At 40.7% G+C, this 22043-nt stretch overlaps 1 protein-coding gene across 1 annotated transcript in view; it reads right to left on the reverse strand.

The window, feature by feature from the left end:
- Rprd1a (regulation of nuclear pre-mRNA domain containing 1A) overlaps positions 1–22043 on the reverse strand; it is a 46570-nt gene that overhangs the window by 21510 nt on the left and 3017 nt on the right. The window contains exons 2-3 of the mRNA XM_021215037.2: positions 1340–1469; positions 298–334 (exon numbers count right to left, since the gene is read on the reverse strand). Coding sequence (XP_021070696.1) covers positions 298–334; positions 1340–1469 — 167 coding nt within the window. The remainder of the gene's footprint in view (positions 1–297; positions 335–1339; positions 1470–22043) is intronic.

Below are 22043 nucleotides of genomic sequence, written 5' to 3' on the forward strand. Positions count from 1 at the left end.
GCATGGTGCACGCCTTTAATCCCAGCACTCGGGAGGCAGAGGCAGGTGGATTTCTGAGTTCGAGGCCAGCCTGGTCTACAGAGTGAGTTCCAAGACAGCCAGGGCTACACAGAGAAACCCTGTCTCGAAAAACAAAAAACAAAAAAACTCAGTAATAAAACTGTACATCAAAAATGGTTTTAATTGTCAAAGGCTGATCAAGATCGAGGGGAGGAGGACACAATATTTGTTCCAACACCACACCACCAGGAGTAACTGGGACCATCAGGATCCAGGGACACAGGAAGCCCGCCTGACCAGTGGCTTGGGTTCCTTCCGGTCTGCGCCTGTTTCCCTTGGGCACAAACTTCACAGCCAGTTTCACAACACCCATAGGAAGCTCCACTCCCAGGCACTCTAACAGGTCCAGGATCATAGGATCAAGGTGCGGAGGACACAGCATCTGTTCTTTTTGTCAAAGGCTTTAGGAGTAGACACTAAGGGTTTACAAAGATGATGTTACCAAGTGAAGGAGCTAAAGGACAGTTTCAGGTCATTGTTCAATTTTACTGAACCCATCAATATATTTGGCATGGAAATCAAATGGAGCTTTACAGCAGCTCTTGTCCATAAGTGCTATGAATGAGAACAGCACCCTAAGAGATGTAGCCCAGTTAGAGAGATCAGAAGGATTATCTGAGAAGTAAGAGCAAATCTGAAGACTGGCTCTACATGGAAACTAGGTGACTTTCATTTCCTTCACCACCTAACCTGGGTTTTGCATTTGTGTCACAAGCCTAGGGACTGGAGTTCAATTCCCTGGGACTCACATTACAGAAAGAACTAATCTCCATCTATGTGCAACGATATATGTGAATATGCAAATAAATGAAACAGAAACATTTTAGAGTTTAGAGCATAAAAGAAAAGATTTCCATGCACAAAATTACCTGAAGAAAATCTTTTCGAAAGTTTATGATTATTTTAAATAGTCTTATTTCTAAAGCACTTAAAATTGTTAGGAAATACACCCACACACTAGAAAACTAAAGAAAGACTGTGGTATTAAGTCCAGGATATCAGATATAAGATGGAGGTCTAAAATCATATATTTTAAGTTCAGTTCCTTCCTCTATTCTCGGTGACGTTCATCCCAGAAGGATACAGGAGGACTTCTGGTCTCTTACAGGAAAGCTGAGATTCAAGCATTCCAAATGCCCCTCGGCAGCTTAACTCCCCACAGAAAGCAAAACCATCACATACTATATGAACGCGTTAAGCAACCATCATATACTGTATGAACTCAATCTGTTTATCTTGCTGATTCTAAACCTTACCTCATGCACAGAAAGAATCCTACCTTGAAACATGCTTGAATGCCTCCACTATTACTGGTGCAAAATCTTTTGTGAACTCTGGCCCCTTCCTTTTGCTGTTTTGAATGACATCATTGGCCAAGTAGAGAAAAGTAAGCTTCCTGTTGGGTTTGGCTAAAAAATTAGAAAAGGAAAAAAAATTAAGATACTAAAACATCCTCATTTAATTTAGGCAAATTTTTTAGGACATGAACAGTTTCAACGTCTCCTAACAAACTCATCAAGTCACTGCTACTAACATCTCCAGGGTAGCTACTCAACCACTTCTCAAGGTTGGTCATGTGTTGGGAAGAGGTCTTAAAGGGGTCAGTGATGGATCTCTCTGTCCTCTTGTAGGTTTATCATGGCACCTGGACCACTGGTATCCTTCATTTCTGATCTCATCATCATTCCCAAGCTAAATATATTTTATATACAGAAATGCTCATATATGCGCAAAAACTACATCTCTATAAGTCTTTATGTATTAAGCTTTACAAAAAAACTGAACATAGCTATTTAGTAAGGTGGTGATGAGTCACATTACTAAGACAGCATTCTAAACATTGAGTCAAAGGTATTAGTGGGCTCAAAATCACTAAACTATTGTAAAAAAGCAGAGTACAAAATATAGACCCAATTGCAAGACATCACTCAATTATGTATGTTGCCATATGCAATACATATTTGCCATTTGACCAGTAAGACAAAATGATAAAAGGTTAGATTTATTTTTTCCTCTTTAGATTACATACACGACCTTATATCACTGAGTCCATCTTGATAAAACATTCTTCTACCTGCTATAGTCTCTGTATCATCTTTCTAGGGAAGCCACAAGATTTCAATAGCTGTGGTCACAGTATATTTTTACCAGTTAGTTTTGATGATAAGATTCAGAAGCAGAGGATATTGTTTAACTTTTATCAAGACAAGGTTTGCAAGTTGAAGAGTTCTACAGACTGGGAATACAGCTCTATGGAAGAACATTTACTTGGTATACATGAGGCCTTGGAAGGAGATGGGGGTGGGGGCAGAGGGTAGGCAGAATTGATTGGATAACTATGAACAAGAATTCCCAGAAAGAAACTGTCTGCAAAGGAATGTTATGAAGAGGTTGGAATGTTGTAGACCCAGAGTCTAAGGACAATTTATCTTTAGTTCCCTTGCTCCTCCTTGCCCACCTCTGTGTCAGGCCTAATATTCTGTGACTAACTAACAGAGAAGGATCCCTTGGATATATCAACAGATCCCCTAGTTTCCAACAATTAAAGAACTAAGAAAGAAGTCAGATGTAATGACACATGCCTTTAACCTCAGCACTCAGGAGGCAGAAGCAGAAGGATCTACTTGAGTTCAAGTCCAGCCAGCCTGATCTACAAAGCTAGTTCCAGTACAACCAGGGCTACACAGAGAATCCCTGTCTTGAAAAACTACCCCCCCCCCCAAAAAAAAAGAGCTAGGAAAGAATCCTGTCAGATAGCTCTAAAAGCCTATAGTAGGGCTCTCCTTGTTTTGCTATAATCTGCTTTTCAGATGGACTCACAAAGGCATTTGAAAAGTGTTTTGATTTGATAGCTTTCCTTGTTCTGTTACTATAAAAGTCATGAACTAGGCTAGGCATGGAGGCACATGCCTTTCCTCTCCCCAATCAGTAGGCAGAAACAAGAGGATCTCTGGGAGTTGCAGGCCATCCTTGTCTATACAGTGAGATCCTAGCTCAAAACACAGACAAGTACGGTGCTGAGGAGGCAGGCACAAGTACATCTCTGGGGTTTGGGGTGCAGCTCAGACTGCATGGTCCTAACACCAAGATAGTATTTTCAATTTTTCCTCTTGTGGAACCAAGGTTAAAATATGAGAAATTCTGAAATTTTATACTCCCTATAAAGCCAGATGTGATAGTGAGCACTTGGGAGGCAGAGGCAGGCAAACCTTTGTGAATTCAAGGCCATCCTGGTCTACAAACTTTGTTAGTTTTGGGACAGCTAGGGCTGTTACACAGAGAAACCTGTCTCAGAGCAAGGAAGGGAGGGAGGGAAGAGGGTGAGGAGATAGGAAAAGAGAGAAGAAAGAGAGGGAGAGAGGAAGAAAGAGAGGGAGAGAAGGTAGGAGGGAGTGAGGGAATCATGAGAATGCTAGGAGAAAATTGTAAAAGTATTTACAAATAAATTTAGACAGTTTTAAACATAATAGCCATTAATACTTTCACAAAGGCCTGTAACAGTGGCACCTGGGAGATAGCTGCAAAAAGACTGAGAGTTCAAAGCCAGCCTAAGATGTAGAGTAAGACCCTGTCTAAAAACCTAAAACCTAAAACAAAAAAGCTAGGGCTGTGGCTCAGTAGTAGAGTATTTGCCTAGTATGCATTAAAACCTGGCTTTCCATCTCAATTTTTTTTTTTTTTGACAGGATTTCTCTGTATAGCCCTGGCTATCCTGGAGAGGAAGCAATGTACAGATGAGAAATTCTTCCATATCAGTGAGATTCTTGATTGCCCAGCTTCCATAGTACACTTTGTGGAAAAAAAAAACAAACAAAAAAACAAAAAAACAAAACCATGCTTTTATAAAGTGCTTGGCTCCTTTAATCCCAGCACTCAGGAGGCAGAGGTGGATCTCTTGAGTTCAGGGCCAGCCTTGAACAAAGCAAGTTCCATCTGTAAGTGTTGTGAACCCGTGATTCCAGTATCAGGAGGCAGAGATAGAAACCCCTGTTTTATTGGAATTTGTTTTGCATATGAGATAGAGATGTGACAAACTGAAGGCGATAATTATTCCTTTACTAATTAATAATTAATAGACCAGGTATAATAACTCATGTGTCTTTTTTTATTTTTTGGTTTTTTGAGACAGGATTTCTCTATATAGCCCTGGCTGTCTTGGACCTCACTTTGTAGACCAGGCTGGCCTCGAACTCAGAAATCCGCCTGCCACTGCCTCCCAAGTGCTGGGATTAAAGGCGTGCGCCACCACTGCCCGGCCATGTTAAAAATTTTTGCAAGCTAGTCACACACTGGCAGATTATAAACCTAATACTAACCCAATACTAAAATGAATGTTCCTTCTTCCTTTATTTCCTCCTCATAAACAGTCACACCAACATGAAAGCAATAATAAACACAACACCCACTGTGCCCTTCTTGTGTTTTGCTATATTGTCATCAAGTATAAGCCAAGTAAGTGTCACTATCCATCCGTATCAGGTAGTACTATCACTGTACATCCCACTTCCCTGAGGGAAACCATATGCTGCTCTGGGTGGACAAGTATAAACCCTTTCCCTAGAGCCAGTATATCAACACACACACACACACACACACACACACACACACACACACACACACAGGGAGTGAAAAAGCTATTACAAAGAAAAGTCTGCCACAGCCATGCTGGTAATCCCACACTCAGAAGGCTGAGGCAGGAGGACAAGTCAGTGTGTGATATGCTATGAAACTTATTCTAAAACAAAACAAAACAAAAACTATACTGGGTTGCAGGGCAGATCAACAGATAAAGAATTAATTCCTGACAAACTTGACCATCTAAGTTTGGTTCCTAGGACCCACGTTGTCCGTGGGCCTCCACTGATGGGATATGCCCAGTAAATACACGTAGTGATGGTTTTTAAAAGCTCTATTAAGTCAAGTGTGGTAGTGCTGACCTATGACCCTAGTTGTTGAGAGGTAGAAGCAGGATGATCTAGAACTTAATACCTATCCAGCAAACAGCAAGAGTGAGAAGAGTGAGATCAACCTGAGCTAGAGAGACCCGTCTCCAAAAAAAAAAAAAAAAAAACCCACTACAATGCAATTTAATTGCATCTTCTGAATGAATTTTGCCAAAGGATTAATTATAAATGATGAAGATGACACCTTTCTTCCTTTATTAGCTCAGGTAATTATTCAGTATTTACCATATCCACTAGTACTAGGAATAAAAGACTTGCAATCAGGCACACACAAACTTACATATACTAAACACACAGGAAAATAAACAAATTTTAAAAAGTAGTAATCTTTTAAAAAGACAATACCAAACTATCAGAAGTTTAAGCTTCACTGTTTAAAAATTGGCTTATAGCATTTCTGCAAGTGGATGGTGGGCAGGCACATAAGTACACCTTCTGGAAAGCTCAATCAACCAGGAAAGATCTGTATCTTGTGTGGAACAGTGGGCCTAACTGGGAGGTAGTAAGAAACTTCAGAAGGCAGGGGTCTTGATGGAAGGAGGTCACTGAAGACATTCCCTTAAAAGCTGCATTTGAATCTGGCTGCCCTTCTCCTCCCCCTCCTGCTTCCTGACAGCAGTCAAAGTAACCATAAGGCTGCTTCTCCACAGTTCCAAAACCAAAGGAGCCAACCAACCTTGGACTGAACCATGAGTAAAAGAAAAGCCCTCCTCCATTTCTGGTTTTGGTTTGTGGGTATTGATGAGACAAGGTAGGCCTCAAACTTGGAGTTTTCTTGCCTCCAGTTGACTAGATATTGTATCACAGTAGTTGCAGGTCACAACTAAACAGGGAGACTACTACAAAGGGCCAGACAGGAGGAGGAGGAGGTTCCAAACTGGAGCTGAGGTCTCTGCCTTGTTCTCCTTGCCCACCTTAACCACCTCTATCAATTCCTTTGCTTTCTAGAGGAGCAATGTTTACATAGAAGAAAAGGTGTTCTCTTCACTGTCATGAGACAGAAGCCTCATCCTGGGGCCAAAACAATGGGACAAGGGACCTCAGATAAAACCCGTGAAGCCATGAGCCAAAAACTTTCCTCCTTAGACACTGTTAATGTAAGAGATTCTGTGGCACTAATAAGAAAGGCTACTAATGCAGTTTGAGCCTCAATGCTATACCCATTCCACACAGGTCTCGGGTGATTCTGATGCTATCAGTCTGAGGCCTATACTCCTTTTTTAACTCAAGATCTCAGTCACTATATAGCCCTAGCTGACTTAAACAGAGTCCCTATATAAACCAGTTAAACCTTGAACCTGTGCTTATTCTATTGCCTATCTCCAGAGTACTGCAATCACAAGTATACACCAACATGCCTAGCAGAAGACAGACATGAGAAGACACAACCTCCTTAGCAAATAAATTGCGCCGGGCATGGTGGCGCACACCTTTGATCCCAGCACTCGGAAGGCAGAGGCAGGGGGATTTCTAAATTCAAGGCCAGCCTGGTCTACAGAGTGAGTTCCAGGACAGCCAAGGCTACACAGAGAAACCCTGTCTCGGAAAAACAAAAACAAAACAAAACAAAAACAAAAACAAAAAAAGCAAATAAATTTCATGGAATTAAAAAATACAAAAACAGGGGAAGAATGCCAGGAATAGTGACTGCATACCTTTACACCCAGAGCTCAAGAGGCAAGGCAGGCAGAGCTCTGAGTTTGAAGTCACCCTGCCTGATCTACATAGCAAATTCCAGGTGAGTCAGAGCTACACAGTGAAATTCTGTCTCAAAGTTAAAGGAGGAGGGTAAAGAAAAGAAAAGATCTGACAACCAAAATCTCTGTGTAGTACTTTATAACATTATTCAAGACATTTCTAAGGGGACCTGACTCTAAACATACTGTGTAGGATGAAAACAATCAGTTATGGGGCTCATAATTATGATGATGGCTCAGTGAGGAACAAATGAACACACATACAAATTTAAAATTAATTATGATTAATGTTATTAGGTATGATTGCCCCCTTATGGTTGTATTAAAAGTTCAATATTGGTCTTAGTGTATGGTAAATACATTCTGATGTGTTATGATAAAATAGCTCTATATCTGATATTTGCTTTAAACCAAATGGAAGAATAAAACAGCAAAATGAAGAAGCCAGGTTTGGGCTCTACAGCTCAAGCTAGTGCTCAGCTGGAAGGCACTTACCCACCATATATTCACAAACTTTGGATCAATCCCCAGAATTACATAAACAGGAAGCAGTGGTGTACACTGTAATCCCAGCACTTGGAAGATTACAGGCAGGAGAACCATATGTTCAAGGTCATGCTTGACTATACAATGAGTTGGAGGCAGCCCTGAATACATGAGTATGTCTCAAAAAACGATGATGGTGTTCATGCAGTAACTGCCCATTCCTTACTTTCGTGTATGATTAGGGATTTGTTTGTTTTTTTTTTCCTGGTTTTTTTTTTTTTTTTTTTTTTTTTTTGATTTATGGTCTCAAAGATCTATCTGTGTAGACCAGGCTGGCCTCAAACTCACAGAAATCCATTTGCCTCTGCCTCCTGCCTGCTTAGGTACAAACCACTACACCTGGCCTTCAGTGTATAATTTTAAAAGTTCATTATAGGCAATGAGCTAGTGGGATATTCTCATCTCTATATCCCAATACAGACAAACACAGGTGAATAACTTAGTGCATGTATCTCTCAACCACTGTGTGAAATCAATACACACATAAGACGTTTTCATAAATGAAATGCTATATATTATGCTGTAAAAAGAGCCAACGCACTTCATTTAGATAGTACCTTTTGTACTGATAAACAGATTGATTCTATGATTGTTCAATCATAGAACATACATGGAAAAAGAAAACAAATTCCATCATGTTATCCCCTAACCTAAACACACACACACACATACACACACACACACAATTTCTCTGCATTTACAAATTAATCCAGAGACCACTATACTGACCTCTTCACAAGGGACTTATATTAAGCAATTTTACATACTGCTTGACTATTCTAAATTTTAAAGCAAAAATTTCAGGGCGATAAAAAGTGACTAGTGTTTGGCATTGCATTACATTAAATTAGAATCATTAAAAATACTAGCATAACTAGATGCTTGCTGCTAAACAATGCAAACTTGATGACCTAAGTTCCATCCACAGAACCCACATAAAGGTGGGAGGTCAGAGCAACTCCACCGTTTGTCCTCTGACCTCCAGCTGGTGCTCCATGGCTTGTAACCCCCACCTTTCTGCCATCAAATACACATACACACAATAATAAATTTAAATGTTTTAATTTTAGAAAGTACTAATACAGCAAAACAATCAGAAAGTATCTTCTACTGGCAGAGACAGAAATTCAGACAGAGTCTGGCTGAATGTAACAGCTCACCTCAGCACTCAGGAAATGGAGGACTGGCAGTTCAAGGCTAGTCTATGCTACATAATGAATATCCTGGGGTTTTTGTTGTTTTGTTTTGGAAGACCACAAGAGAGCAGGAGGAGGAGGAGGAGGGAGGAGGGAGGAGGGAGGAGGGAGGAAGGAAGAGGGAGAAGGGAAAAGGGAGAAGGGAAGAGGGAGAAGGGAAAAGGGAGAAGGGAGAAGAGAAGAATGGAGAATGAACCAACTGGGCCTGGAGTGATGCAAACACCTTTTTAATATCAGCACTTGGGAGGCTGAGACAAGCCTTAAGCCTACCAGCCTACACGTTACACCCTGCCTAAAAACTGTTTAAGGTGTAACTAGCTCAATGGCAAAGCACACCCCTAGCATGTGACAAGCAGTAGAGAGCTTGACCACTAGCACACCCTGCAAAAACAGTCACAAAGAAAGAGCAGGATTTTTTATTTTTATTTTATTTTATTTTTTGGTTTTTCGAGACAGAGTTTCTCTGTGTAGCCCTGTCTGTCCTGGAGCTCACTCTGTAGACCAGGCTGGCCTCAAACTCAGAAATCCACCTGCCTCTGCCTCCGCCTCCCGAGTGCTGGGATTAAAGGCGTGCGCCAACACACCTGGCTGCAAAGAGCAGGATTCTAAGAGGTCCAAGCATTACGTCCAGTCTCAGTCACCTGCAGGAGACTTCTGATTCTAGGGAGAAAACACAGGTATCTTCTACTCCTGCTGCTGGTATTAACCCTGACTAAGGCCAACAGAGAGAGAAATTAAGGCCTGGCTTGGGGCTGGAACTCAAACAGCAGCATGGTACTTCCCCAGTTTCTTTGTAGCTGAGGGTCTGAGAAACTGTAACAAAAGCTAACATAAAAACTCCTAAACAGCTGGGCTTGGTGGGGCACACCTTTAATCCCAGCACTCCTGAGGCAGAGACAGGCGGATTTCTGAGTCCAAGGCCAGCCTGGTCTACAGAGTGAGTTCCAGGACAGCCAGGGCTGCACAGAGAAACCCTGTCTTGAAAAACCGAAAAACCAAAAAACAAAAAACAAAAAAACAAAAACAAACAAAACAAAAAACAAAAACAACAACAAAACCCTCCTAAACTATGAAAGGGGGGGTTTGCAAGTACATGTGTATACTACATATATGCCTGACACCCACAAAGACCTAAAGAGGGCACTGGGTCCCCTGAAATAGCCACCATGCAGATTCTGGGAATGGCACAAGACCTCCAAGAACAGCCATTGTTCTGAACTACTGAATCAGTTCTTCAGACCTCAAGACAGAAAACTTTTAACCAATAACTGCTATAGTCCTGCCAAATACCACAGAGCAAACCTATAGCCAACCCCAAAGGCAAAGGTCAAATGGGAAATGCAGATTTCTGCCTTCATAGGCCCCTAAAATGGAGTCCCGCAGCCCAGTCACAGCAGCATTAGAAGGCAAAGTGGGGAGCAAACACGATGGACAACCGTGCCCCCTCCTAGTAAGAAGGCTGCGCTTTCCAGGATGAATGTGTAACAGGCAGGAAACCTGCTCTCCTAAAAGCTCAGCACTAAGGGGCAACACACCCATTCCCTTTCTTCTTGTGAAGTCAAGGAAGACCTAGTGAATGTCCTACAGTCATCACGCCTCCCTCCTAGGACATGCCTTGTCTGAGATCCAACTAAATCAAGACTGAACAAAAGTAAGAGTTTCATAATTTCATGCAGTAAATCTATGAACCAAAGCCAGATATAGTGAAGCTTACTTTCAATCTATGTGTGTGTGTTGTGTGTTGGGGGTGGCAGGAGCAAGCAAAACCTCTGTGAGTTCAGGGACAGCCAGGGCTACACAGTAAAACTAGGTCTCAAAAACAAAAAATATGAATCAACTTTTGGGGGGTTGTTATCTATTGTTTTCTGAGACTGGTTCTCACTATTCTTTGAATCTCGGGTGGTGTTTGTTTCTCAAATGCTGGTTATACCTGGCAGTGAATTTGTTTTTATTCACCCCAACTAAAGACAAGAAGCTTTCAAACAGAATGAAAACCACAATTATCAATAGATGTCAACACCAAGAAGATATGACAAGTATCTGACAGAAAGCCTTAAAACAGTCGTCATAAAAAAGGCAAATCAGCATGAAAATGTGTTTAAAAATACATTTCCTATCCATGGGACACAGGTGCAGTGGTCCTAAGAAAGGAACCTGAAACCGTGAGGGCACACTGCAGAAAGGATGTCTCAGATCACCAACACACTCAGAGCTCAAAATCTAGAGAGGTACAGGGTGCCACAAAATAAAGCTAAGCAGGCTGGAGTGAGGACCATTACACTGAAAAGAACTGGTGAAAACAGTCTTATCTTGGGGAAAAAAAAAAATCAATCCTACTGGAAACCTATCATAACATAAACCAAGTTGGCTTTGAATTACAACTGAGCCACCTGGAATTAAAGGCATAGACCACCACACCAGCCAACTGAAAATTCTTTAGCATGACCAACTAAGAAAAAAAAAGAGGTGGAACACCAATCATGAGAATCCGTAACTATGCAAGGACTCATTATCTGAAGAGGTCACAAGTCCCTAATGAAACCTTTACTTTTAAAATGAAAAATTAAAATATTGCACAACTCTCATTTTATTTTCTGAGATCCAATCAATGATTCATTTAATACATACCTATAAAATATCTAGTGAGCTTTTGTTTAAAAAAGGGGGGGGGACAAAAGGCTCAGTCTTGGGGCTGGCTGGCGAGATGGCTCAACAGGTAAGAGCACTGACTGCTCTTCCAAAGAGCCTGAGTTCAAATCCCAGCAACCACATGGTGGCTCATAATCACCTGTAATGAGATCTGACACCCTCTTCTGGTGAGTCTGAAGACAGCAACAGTGTACTTATTTATAATAAATAAATCTTTGAGCCAGAGCAAGCAGGGACTGAGCGAGCAGGGCTGACAGGAGCAAGCAGAGGTCCTAAATTCAATTCCCAACAACCACATGAAGGCTCACAACTATCTATACAGCTACAGTGTACTCATATACATAAAATAAATAAATCTTTCAAAAAAAAAAAAAAAAGGCTCAGTCTCCCAATACAAAGAAATTCAACCCAGGCTTGTTATAATGTATATAAGAAATGCTATAATAATACAAGAAAGAACTAGGAAAGTGATACCCTCCACTTAGTAATATCCACCTATTAAGAAAAAAAATCATATGCTCCAGTCGTTTACAGTAAGGACATGTGTTCTACTCTTGAGGCTTTAAGGACTTACGCTGGCTTTGCTGAGACAGCTTATAAGAGCATGTTATAACTGCAGTGCCTGACATGTGCTTTGCTAAGATGGAAAATCCATTAATCTTTGTGTGTATATGTTTAAGAGGGAAGCCATGAGCATAAGATCCAATGCTACCAGTAGCTTTGGGGAGCCATGGTGGTAGGTGGGTAAGTGGGACTACTGTAATGGTTGACAACTCTTAAAACTTGAGCAGACATGGGAATCTACAAAGCTCATCCTAGTGAACTCAAAAGAACTAGCACACAGACAACCAGGTACAGGATGACAACAGTGAGATGCTCACGAAGAGACAACTAACTAGGGAATGATGGTGGTCAAGTACACAAAGCAGTAAGCAATTATTACCTTCTCCACAAGAGACTAAAAACCAATTACTCATCAGAAACAATGACTACAAGAAGATTGAAACACAACGCTGACAGATGTAGTGACCCTATTAACCAACAATCCTGGTAGGCACAGCTGTTCCTGCCTGTAATCCCAGCACACAGGCTTCGGTGGGATTACCATGAGTTAAGGCACAGTTTTACTATGTATGAAATGACCCTTAAGAATGTATTTTACCACAAGAAAAAAAAAAAAGAATGTATTTTACTTGTGTGGGTGTTTTGCTGGCATGTATGTCTGTACCACTTGGGTGCCTGGTGCCTAGAGGCCAGAAGCCATTATCAGTTCCCCAGGAACAGAGACAGTTTTCGAGCTGCCCTGGGGCTGCTGAGTACTGAACCAGGACCTCTGAAAGAACAGCCAGCACTCTTCACTTCTCCAGCTCCTCCAAAAAAAGTAAAGCTGAAAGAGAACCTAAAACCCTTCAAGCTATCAAAGCTGAGTTAATTCAACACTTCGAACCTAACTCTAGGTGGGACCTTATACAAGGGCTCTTTGGGGCTGGAGAGATGGTTCAATGGTTAAGAGCATTGACTGCTCTTCCAGAAGTCCTGAGTTCAATTCCCAGCAACCACATGGTGGCTCACAACCATCTGTAACCAGATCTTTCCTGGTGTGTCTAAAAACAGCTACAGTGTATTCAAATAAATAAATCTTAAAAAAAAAAAAAAAAAGACTCTTTAAGGCTGACCTGAAAAACACAGATATTAATTAAAAGTCCAAAGAAATAATAATCAAAAAGGCAAATATGAAACCAAATGCATGAAAAAAATACTTTTATTTATAATTGCTACATGCTTCTGAAGAAGGGTTCACTCACTGAACTTAGCTAATTTAATTTTCTTTCTTTTATTGGGAGTGGGTCAAAATAGGGTTTCTTTGAGATTCACCTGTTACCACCCAGGAAGATTTTATTTGTATATCCATCCAATCCCTTTCCTATAATCAATCCCCAGCTGCTTCTCCCCTCGAGTTACCTTGACTCCCAGGAATAAGAGATCTGAACAGTTATTTATTTATTTAGCTATTGTAAGTTACTTACTTGGAGCAAAGAGAGCCCAGGTTCAGACAACTTGTAGGATTCAATTTCTCCCTCCATCATGTGGGTTCAAACTCAGGTTGTCAGGTTTGGCAAGTGTCTTTACCTAATGAGATATCTGGGTGGCCCCTTACTAATATCTTTAAGACAAAGACTGGACACTAAAAATGAAGGCCTGCAGAGCAGAGCTTCCGAGTGAGCCTACAGGGCTGGGAAATACCCGATGGCTACTGTGAAACCCTCTCTCTGGCCCTTCTGTCTTCAGGACTGCTGGAAGCATTCGTGTGGTCCCAACACTGAATCTCTGGACTTTCCAAACTGAGCTCATGGGAAGGGCCGGTGCACCGATTTACACTTAACAGGCTAGGGAAGTAGTAGGAGCTTCACGAAGTGAGGCCTACTTAGGTGAACCAGGGGAGGCTTGGAGAGGATACCCTGTCCTTAGCCAGTCACTTATATCCTTTCTCCTTCTTCCTGGCCGCCATGAATCAACCATTGCTCTGCTACATACATGTTCCTTGCCCTGATATTCTGCCTTAGGTTGGGCCCAAAAGCAACAGAACCACTGAGCACAGACTGAGACCTATGAAACATGGACGTGTAACATGCTGCCAAGAGTACTTTTATCACAGGGATAGACAGTAAACAAATTATAGCTTACAATATCCTTTTTTTTTTCTTTTTAAATTTGGTTGGTAACTGCGTGAGTCTCACTATGTACCACAGGCTAATGTTAAACTGTGTCTCTGCTTCTACAGTACTTTGATTACGGATGTGCAACATTACACATGAAAAAAAAAAAGGCAAAAAATGTGTATGTGTTTACTGACTCATGCCCACCCCAGAAAGATGTAAACTGTGATGACAACTACATAAAAGGAGAGGACAGAGCTGTACAACACATTTAACTTGGATGCTACTGAAGGAAACTGGTAACAAGGTGGCTGTCCCAACGCAGGGATAACTGTCAAAAGAGCATGGAAGCTGGGAAACAGGGAAGAGAGAGAACATGTAAGGACTCACACATTCAAGTGTAAAGTGGTAGTATTTTTTTTTAAGATGAAACTCGCTTAACGAAATAACCATAAGACAATAAAAATAAGCATATTCAATAGTGTTTAGCACATATGTAAGGTTATTGTGGTGGACAGAATGGAAATGGCCCCCATAGCTCATAAGGAACAGCATTATTGGAGGCGTTGCCTTCCTACAGTAAGGTGTGCTCTTGTTGGGGAAGTGTGACACTGGGGATAGGTTTTGAGGTCTCAGAAGTTCCAGCCAAACCTAGTGGCTCGCTGTCTCTTCCCGTTGCCTGAGGATCCAGATGTAGAACTCTCCTCTCCAGCACCACATCTACCTACATGCCATCATGCTTCTCACGTAACAATACGGACTAAACCTGTAACCAGACCCAATTAAATGTTTTCTTTTATAAGAGTTCCTGTAGTCATGATGTCTATTCACGGCAATCAAACTCTAAGACAATTATGTAACCATTACTTCTAGGTAGTCCCAATACACTTTCAGTTCCTCCAAAGAGCAAGCATACCCATTAGGCATTCATTCCCCCATTTCCTTCCTCCCCTCACATCTGAACTACCACTTTCTAGTCTATGATCCTCTCTAATCTTGAATTCATACAAACAGAATTATGCAGTATGTGACCTTCTATGTGGGGCTTCTTCTTAAGTTCCCATGATGTGTACCCAGCCTGTCCATTCTGCTGTATGCACCAGCACTTCCTTCCTTTTTATGGCTCAATATTACTTCAGTAAACAGATATATTACATTTGTTTATCTATTCATCTGGTGGTAGAAATTCTGGTTCATGATGAAGAAAATCACTAGGTTTAGAGCTAGAGGCTCAGAAACTATGAGTCCTTGCTGCTCCTACAGAGGATCCAGGGTCAGTTACTGAACCAACAGTGGATTGCTCACAATTACTTTTAATCCCAGAACCAGGAGATCTAATGCCCTCTTCAGGCCTCCAAAGGGGTCAGCAAACACAGAACACTCACAAATAAATACTTTTTTTTAATATTGGGGGGGGGGGTATTGTTTTCTTTTGTTTTTCAAGACAAAATGTCTCTGTGTAGCCCTGGCTGTTCTGGAAGTTGTTTGTAGATCAAGCTAGCCTTGTGTAACAGGATTTTTCCCTGTCCAATCACACTAAAATATTAGGGCAGCAGGAAGCCTGTGATTGGACAGGGAAAGGGGAGGCGGAGCTAAGAGTTAAAGAGATAAGAGAGACTCTGGGGGAGAGAAGAAGGCCAAGATGGTGGCAGACATGAACCAGCATGGCTTTACCAGCCACAGGTAGTTATAATATCATAAAGGTTAAAATATTGGGATAATTTGTCTAATCTAGCTCGACAGCTTGTACCATTATTAATTGGCTTGATATTATTATTGTGTTGACATCTTGTGTGTTGAGAATTTATTGATATATAAATCTGACTGGTTAACTATATATAAGCTTTGAGAGTTCTGATTTACTGGGTTACTGAAATGTAGGACGGCTGACTACAGGGGTTTATGGCAGAGAAGCAACCAGCATCTCCAGAGACAAATGAGCCAGAGCTGGGAACACAGTGACTGGGGCTAGCTAGAGACAGCTGCGGGACTGTGCCAGGGCTGAGTGGCTGGCATAGTGCGGGAAGACTGCTGGTCGTTTTTTAATATTTCCTGCAACAGCCTTGAAGTCAGAGATCCTCCTGCCTCTGCCTCCCGACTGCTGGGACTAAAGGTGTGGGACACTTCCACCTGGCTAATAACTTTTTTAAAAAAATCTAAAAATTCATCTAGTGTGTTAAGGTATACAGCAGAACTAATGCCATTTAAACCATCAGCTGTAAACATATCAGCTGACTAATATTCATAAATGTAAGATGCTCAGACAACTCTGAGTTAAGAGTAACACTCAGGCTAGAGACACACAGTGTGTGTCCGAGAATGACAAAGCCATTTATTGTGAAAAACCAATGAGCTCATGGGATTAGGAAGGTTGTTAAGGCCCCCATATCTGTAGCTGACAAACCAGAAACACAACAAAGCCAATACTGTAGATCTAGGTGAGCCTGAGAGTGGGCGTGCTCAGTGTTCTGAAGGCTGTGGCTGCAGGCTCAGACTGAGCAGTGTTCTGAAGGCTGTGGGCTGCAGGCCCACACTGAGCAGGTGTTTCCGCTCAAGGATTGGAGAATGTCTCACTGGATAAGCTCTTGCAAAAGACTGGGGATCCATTCCTAGCACCCCATGGTGGCTTCACATCAATTCCTTAATTCTCGTTCCAGGGATCAAACACACTCTTGACCTTCATGGGCACCAAGCACACATATGATGCACAGACACATGCAGGCAAAACATTCACACTTAAATAAATCTTTAAATAAATGTAGGGAGACCTTGTCTAAAAAACAAACAAGCAAAGATACTCTGAAGCCTGAAGCAAGAAAACTGCCAAAACTCAGGCACTGCTAAAAGTGAACGCTTGTGCGTGCTCGCTTACACACACACACACACACACACACACACACACACACACGTGTGCTCTCTCTCTAAATAGATAGAGCCACATTACAGCAAGACTATTAACTCAAACAAAATCAAAACAAAAACCAATACTTTATAATATGCTACTAAGAAAACTGGATGTTCTGGTAGTTTGAAATACAGTCCTTGACCACTCGAATAAATTAAATTTGTTTTAAAGAATAATCTCTAAAATTGCTCTTGAGAGGTAGAGACAGGTAGAGACAGGAGGATCAAGAATTCACAACCAGCCGTGCGTGGTGGCGCACACCTTTAATTCCAGCACTGGGGGGGGGGGCAGGGGCAGGCGAATTTCTGAGTTCTAGGCCAGCCTGGTCTACAAAGTGAGTTCCAGGACAGCCAAGGCTATACAGAGAAACCCTGTCTCGGGAAAAAAAAAAAAATCACAACCATGGGCTGGAGAGATGGCTCAGTGGTTAAGAGCACTGACTGTTCTTCCAAAGGTCCCGAGTTCAAATCCCAGCAATCACATGGTGGCTCACAACCATCCTTAATGAGATCTGATGCCCTCTTCTGGTGCATCTGAAGACAGCTACAATGTACTTAGATATAATAATAAATAAATCTATATATTAAAAAAAAAAGAATTCACAACCATACTCAGCTACACAGCAAGCCAGAGTTACATAAGAACCTACCTATAAGTAAATGAAGAAATGAGAAAACTTAAAATCACAACCTAGGAACCAAAGCTCTATCACGTATGATGTTTACAAACACTACAACGCTGAGCTTTATTGAACTGTCTCTGAACCAGAACTGTGGTCCTTAAACTGGACCAAAGGTCTTCAGGACATTCAACAATACAGACCATTTTCTTAACTTATAAAAATGCAATTACTTTCTTCAGTTAAGAAAATTTTTCAGTTAAGTTACTTTTTTCATAAAGAAGACAAGAGAGGAAGGGCCAAAAGTGAACCAGTTTGAGAAACACAATAACTACAGATGTAGAATAAGCCTACAGTTGTCAGAGTAAAAAAAAAAAAAAAATTGCCACCACAAAGATGTGAACTTTAAGATGAAATAGATTGAACTGATGCTCTCCCAAATACAAAAATGCTTTTTTCTTACAACTAATAAGATAATTCAATAGTTAATACAGGAAAACAAGACTATACAAAGAAATTCTGATTAAAAAAGAATAAATGGCCGGGCATGGTGGCACACGCCTTTGATCCCAGCACTCAGGAGGCAGAGGCAGGAGGATTTCTGAGTTTAAGGCCAGCCTGGTCTACAAAGTGAGTTCCAGGGCAGCCAGGGCTATACAGAGAAACAACCCTGTCTCGAAAAACCAGGAAAAAAAAAAAAGAAAAGAATAAACGAGCAATTGTGTGGAGTTGGGAAGTAAGCGATGTCCTGCAAGCCATGAAAATCAGTGTGGTACCAAAGCCTAAGACACAGACCAGCAAGGCAGATGCAGTGGAGAAGCCCATGAAAGGCTTATATAAAATGTTTCCCTTCCTTCCTCTAAAACAGAAATTATGAATTAGAAATGTCCCATGAAAATGTCAATGGCAAATGCCTACATTCAAATGACCAGTGTGGCTGAGGACACGGAGTGGGCAAAGCAATGCTGCAAGGCAACAAAAGAAAACAAACATCTAAAGCCAGAGTAAAAATCTGTCTTCTTAGAACAGTTTCTAGCAAATTCTACTCACACTAATAAGCTTTCTGTCTTCCCAGATTCCCTAATCTAAGTGAGGCCCCTCTGCAGTTACTCAGTAGCAGAATCCACTCTCCTGGCTGCCACATGAGCTCCATGCAGACAGTGGCAGCACTTTATCTGCTGCATCTTCTCAGTCTAGTAAGAAGACTGCAGCAACTATTTACTGAATAAAGCAAAGGTCAACTTGTACATTTCAAATGAAGATTTCATTTTATTAAAAAAAAAAAATAGGTAGGGAAATGGTTTATGCTTGGTATGCAACCTGAATTCAATCCCCAGAACCCATGAAAGGCAGGCAGTGCATCCAAGCATCCAGGAGGCCGAGGCAGGCAGACCCCTGGAGCACTGGCTAGCTGGGCCTAATCAGTGAGCCCTGGTGAGACCGCCTATCTCAAACAAGGTGGCTGCTGGCTTCTGAGTAAAGACATTGTCCTCAACCTCTGCCAGTGACATGTGCACACATATAGGTTACACTCACATCCATGCATACAAATGCACTTAAGAAATCTTTTATATGAGCATGTGTGTTCTTCAGTGTGTAAGGGAGATCAGAAAACACCACCAGGTAGGTAGCAGAAATAGAACTCAAAGGCTTGGCAGCCAACACCTTAACCCACTGAGCCATTTTATAAGTCCTTTCCCCTAATTTTGTTAAACCTATAAAATGACACTTGTTTGCTTAATATAAGAGCACATGTTTATTTTTTATTAAAAGTTACAAGTAATTTACATAGCCAGGAAGAAAAACAACAACAACAACAAAAAATCACCATTTTGAAAAAAATACAGGTCACAGGAAAGAAAAACTAAAGATAATATTACAAAGCAGAGGGAAATTTCAGTTCAGAGGAATTGGTATTTTAGAAGGAGCGTGTCTGTTTAAGGCACAGCAATGGATCTTCTTTCTGCTCATTATCTAACTACCAGTATATAAGAAATATAAATATTCCTTAGAAAACAGTCTGTGGGTCCCCTGGGAGCTTCAAAACCATTTCCTGGAGGTCAGTGTAGTCAGAACTACCTTTACAATAATGCTAAATTCCTCTATCTTTTCATCTTTTTCACACACACACACAGCGCACCAGGAGGCCTTGAACTGTACCTGCAGCTGCACAAACACTGCAGAAATTAGTCACTCCTCTTCCTAATATTCTTTTAGAAAATTCACTTTGATCGAAACCACTTTGTGATACATGAAATCAATTTAGTAATTTTTAAATATTTATCAAATGTTGTATGTAAATACAAATATACATCCCAGTTTAAAAAATAAAAAAAAAATAACCTGGCATGGAATTAAAAGATTATAATCCCAGCCCTTGGGGGTTAGAGGCAGGAGAATAAGGAGTTTAAGGCCAGCCTAAACTACATGAAATTGTTGCAAAAAAACAAAATCTTAAATTTAAAATAAATGTGACAGTGAATAGATCCTCAACCCAGAAAGCCTGGAAAATCCTGACCCTAGACCGTGCAAACTGTGAGCAGCCAATGTGGCTTATTTGAAGAAAAAGGAAAGCCAGAGAGACAGAGAGGGAGAGAGAGGGAGACAGACAGAGACAGACAGACAGACAGACAGACAAAGATTGATTGATTTATGGAACATAGCAATATCCTACAACAACCTTTTGATACTGAGTCAAAGAAAAATAGGAGGCAGTGGAAAGAAGATGAACAACAAATACTGACTATATATTTGATACTTTAAAAAGTTAACATTTGGGGGCTGCTGAAATGGCTCAGCAGGTAAAGATGCTTGCCACCAAGGCTGATGGCAATAGAAAACTGACTTCTGACCTTCACAAGGGCGCCAAGGCAAGCCCAAACACACACGAAGATTAAGAAAAGGCTAACATGTTTTAAGTGTTAGTAAAGGTCTGTTGAATGTGGTCTACCTGGTGTTTATATTTATTTGATGTTTCATGATTTGTTTTTCTTGATCAGCCTACAGGCTGATAATTTAAACTACCCATCCAAAAAAATGTTACAAAATCACTTTATATTACAGTTCTTTTTCCTGTAAAGGGATATGAAAAATCCATAAAAATGAGGAAAAAGTTATGTAGCTACAAATTCAGCAATCATCTTCAAAGATAAAGTTCGTATGAGAAAATCAACTATTTTTAACTATGAAAACTTTCAGTGAAAACTTGTTCAATTCTAACTCCAAAACAGAAACAAATAACGTAGAAAATTATCAATTTATAATAGAATCTCTTCAGGGGCGTGTGTGTGTGTGTGTGTGTGTGTGTACACATATATATGTATGTATGTATATATAAAAGCAAATGCTGTTTCTAAAACCAAACCAATCAGAGCACATTATACACAATACTTACTCTATTAATGTCATTTCTTGCTAGTCTAAAACATTATCAGTGAGTACAAATTCAACAAATACTTAAGGTCTACCATCAAAAGACAATGAAAATTGAAATAGAAAAACCCAAAGGAACCCATCATCTACTTCATACACAACATACCACCACTCCCCACCTACAACACACAATAACAGAGGAAAAGTTTCCCAGTGCACGATCACATGCTGCAGTAGGGAAGGATCCTATCTGAAGTTGATGAGCAAAACTAATGGAAGTGGCAGCGCCCTCAGGTGAGCCTTTCCTGTAATGAAGAAAGAATGTGGGGGCAGAGTCAGGCGTGGTGGCACACGCCTTTAATCCCCAGCACATAGGAGGCAGAGGCAGGTGGATTTCTGAGTTCGAGGCCAGCCTGGTCTACAAAGTGAGTTCCAGGACAGCCAGAACTATACAGAGAAACCCTGTCTCGAAAAAAAAAAAAAAAAAAAAAAAAAAAAAAAAAAAAAAAAAAAAAAAAAAAAAAAAAAAAAAAAAAAAAAAAAAAAAAAAAAAAAGAATGTGGGGGCAGACTAAGCCAGCCCACTGCAAGAGAGCTAGTTGCCATCATCCAGTTATCGGTAGTTAACCTGGAATATAGTGCTCGCTCACTGCTTTTCACAGTTTAGGTTGTTTGTTTTAAGACAGGGTCTGTTTATGTAGCCCAGACTGGACTTGAACTTTTAATTTGCCTACCACAGCCTCCCAAGTTGGAATTATAGGTAAGCATGACCAGACCAGAGATAAACGTTTCACTCTAACTGTAGGTATATGTAAACACTAGATTTTGCTCATTTTCTAAGTTTTCTAAATGGCAAATTGTTTCTGTATCTGACTGTTTAACTCATAAATTTAGAAAAACCTATACAATAGGGCTGGAGAGGTCCTGTGCACTTCCTGCTCTTGCAGAAGGGCCAGGTTCAATTTCCAGCACTTACATGGTGGCTCACAACCATCTATAACTCCAATTTCAGGTTTCAACACTCTCTTCAGGCCTCCTCGGGCACACAAATGGTACACAACATACATGTACACCCAAACACAAATAAAATTTTTAAAACTTTTTTCTAAAGAATGGTACAACAGAATGACCAAGAATAACAAAACCATACAATTAAAACAAACAAACAAAAAAGATCACACAGTGTCTGTCATGTTCATGACTGTATTGAGCAACATTTATACTTAGTCTTGACTAGATGGAGCCCTCAGCTGCAGAATACACACACCTGTATCTAGGTCACTGATCAAAAACAGAAAGCCTTGCTGGGCATTATGAATTTTTGTAAATATCACAATTTAAAGGCTTCCTCTTCCTCCTCCTCCTTTCCTTGTTTTTTT

Source organism: Mus pahari, chromosome 15, assembly GCF_900095145.1.
Source record: "Mus pahari chromosome 15, PAHARI_EIJ_v1.1, whole genome shotgun sequence".
Lineage (NCBI taxonomy): Eukaryota > Metazoa > Chordata > Mammalia > Rodentia > Muridae > Mus > Mus pahari.